This window comes from Etheostoma cragini, unplaced genomic scaffold (genome assembly GCF_013103735.1).
Source record: "Etheostoma cragini isolate CJK2018 unplaced genomic scaffold, CSU_Ecrag_1.0 ScbMSFa_2711, whole genome shotgun sequence".
Lineage (NCBI taxonomy): Eukaryota > Metazoa > Chordata > Actinopteri > Perciformes > Percidae > Etheostoma > Etheostoma cragini.
The window spans coordinates 1-2,091 of NW_023266903.1; the positions used below are offsets into that span (position 1 = coordinate 1).

The 2,091-nt window shown below is 45.7% G+C and overlaps 1 protein-coding gene across 1 annotated transcript; it reads left to right on the forward strand.

Moving 5' to 3' along the window:
- Positions 1-113: 113 nt before the first annotated feature.
- Positions 114-1,437, forward strand: LOC117940534 (cartilage oligomeric matrix protein-like; the record flags this gene model as incomplete). Its single annotated transcript, XM_034865780.1, has 3 exons — positions 114-299; positions 389-437; positions 1,241-1,437. Coding segments are annotated over exons 2-3 (243 nt in total), but the record flags the coding sequence as incomplete, so codon positions are not given.
- Between the last annotated feature and the right edge of the window lie 654 nt (positions 1,438-2,091).

Genomic DNA, 2,091 nt, shown 5'->3' on the forward strand with positions numbered 1-2,091 from the left:
TCTTCTTCCTGTTCCCCCTGTTCTTCCTGTTCTTCTTCCTGTTCCCCCTGTTCTTCCTGTTCTCCCTGTCCCCCTGTTCTTCCTGTTCTTCTTCCTGTTCCCCCTGTTCTTCCTGTCCAGTGAACGGTGTTGGAGACGTCTGTGAGAACGACTTTGACAACGACGCGGTGCTGGACCTGGTGGACGCGTGTCCCGAGAGCGCCGAGGTCACTCTGACGGACTTCAGAGCCTATCAGACCGTGATCCTGGACCCTGAGGGAGACGCCCAGATCGACCCAACCTGGGTGGTGCTGAACCAGGTGGGTCTCCTGAGTCCTAAAACCGGCCTCTGTAGACTCAGATCTGTATATTCTATCTTCCTATCTGAACCGTGATGTTGTGTCTGCAGGGGATGGAGATCGTCCAGACGATGAACAGCGACCCCGGTCTGGCTGTGGGTATGTCGTGTCTTTATTTAAAAGCCATCCAGACTCAGGGTTAGACCAGGACCTTAGACCAGGACTTGAGACCAAGACTTTAGACCAAGACTTTAGACTAGGACTTAAGACCAGGACTTAAGACCAGGACTTTAGACCAAGACTTTAGACTAGGACTTAAGACCAGGACTTAAGACTAGGACTTAAGATCAGGACTTTAGACCAAGACTTTAGACTAGGACTTAAGACCAGGACTTAAGACTAGGACTTTAAACCAGGACCTTAGACCAGGACTTTAGACCAGGACCTTAGACCAGGACTTGAGACCAAGACTTTAGACTAGGACTTAAGACCAGGACTTTAGACCAAGACTTTAGACTAGGACTTAAGACCAGGACTTAAGACTAGGACTTTAAACCAGGACCTTAGACCAGGACTTTAGACCAGGACATTAGACCAGGACTGTAGACCAGGACTGTATTCAGATCCTTTACTTCAGTAAAAGTACTAACAACACGCTGTAAAAACACTTGGATACAGTTATAGTCCTGCAGTGGAAATGTTCCGTAAGAGTAAAAACTAATCTGGTCAAAGGGTTTAAAGTAACTAAAGTAACTAAAGTAACTAAAGTAACTAAAGAGTAGAAGTAGAAAGTAACATGAAAAGAACAGACTAAAGTACAAGTACCTCAACATTTAGACTTAAGTACAATACTGCAGTAAATGTTCTCAGTTCCTTTGTACTCAGTTCCTGTGTACTCCGTTCCTGTGTACTCCGTTCCTGTGTACTCCGTTCCTGTGTACTCCGTTACTTCCCGCCTGCAGGCTACACGGCGTTTAACGGCGTGGACTTCGAGGGAACGTTTCACGTCAACACGGTAACCGACGACGACTACGCCGGCTTCATCTTCGGCTACCAGGACTCGTCCAGCTTCTACGTGGTGATGTGGAAGCAGACGGAGCAGTCGTACTGGCAGTCGCTGCCGTTTAGAGCTGTAGCCCAGCCCGCCCTGCAGCTCAAGGTACTCTACTCTACTCTACTATACTCCACACTACTCTACTCTACTCTACTCTACTCTACTCTACTCTACTCTACTATACTCCACACTACTCTACTCTACTCTACTCTACTCTACTCTACTAAACTCTACTCTACTCTACTCTACTCTACTCTACTCTACTCTACTAAACTCTACTCTACTCTACTCTACTCCACACTACTCTACTCTACTAAACTCTACTCTACTCTACTCTACTCTACTCTACTCCACACTACTCTACTCTACTAAACTCTACTCTACTCTACTCTACTCTACTCTACTAAACTCTACTCTACTCCACACTACTCTACTCTACTCTACTCTACTCTACTCCACACTACTCTACTCCACACTACTCTACTCTACTCTACTCTACTCCACACTACTCTACTCTACTAAACTCTACTCTACTCTACTCTACTCTACTCCACACTACTCTACTCTACTCCACACTACTCTACTCTACTAAACTCTACTCCACACTACTCTACTCTACTAAACTCTACTCTACTCTACTCTACTATATATTACTCCACTCCACTCCACTCTACTCTACTCTACTCTACTATACTCCACACTACTCTACTCTACTCTACTCTACTCTATGTTACTCTACTCCACTCCACTCTACTCTAC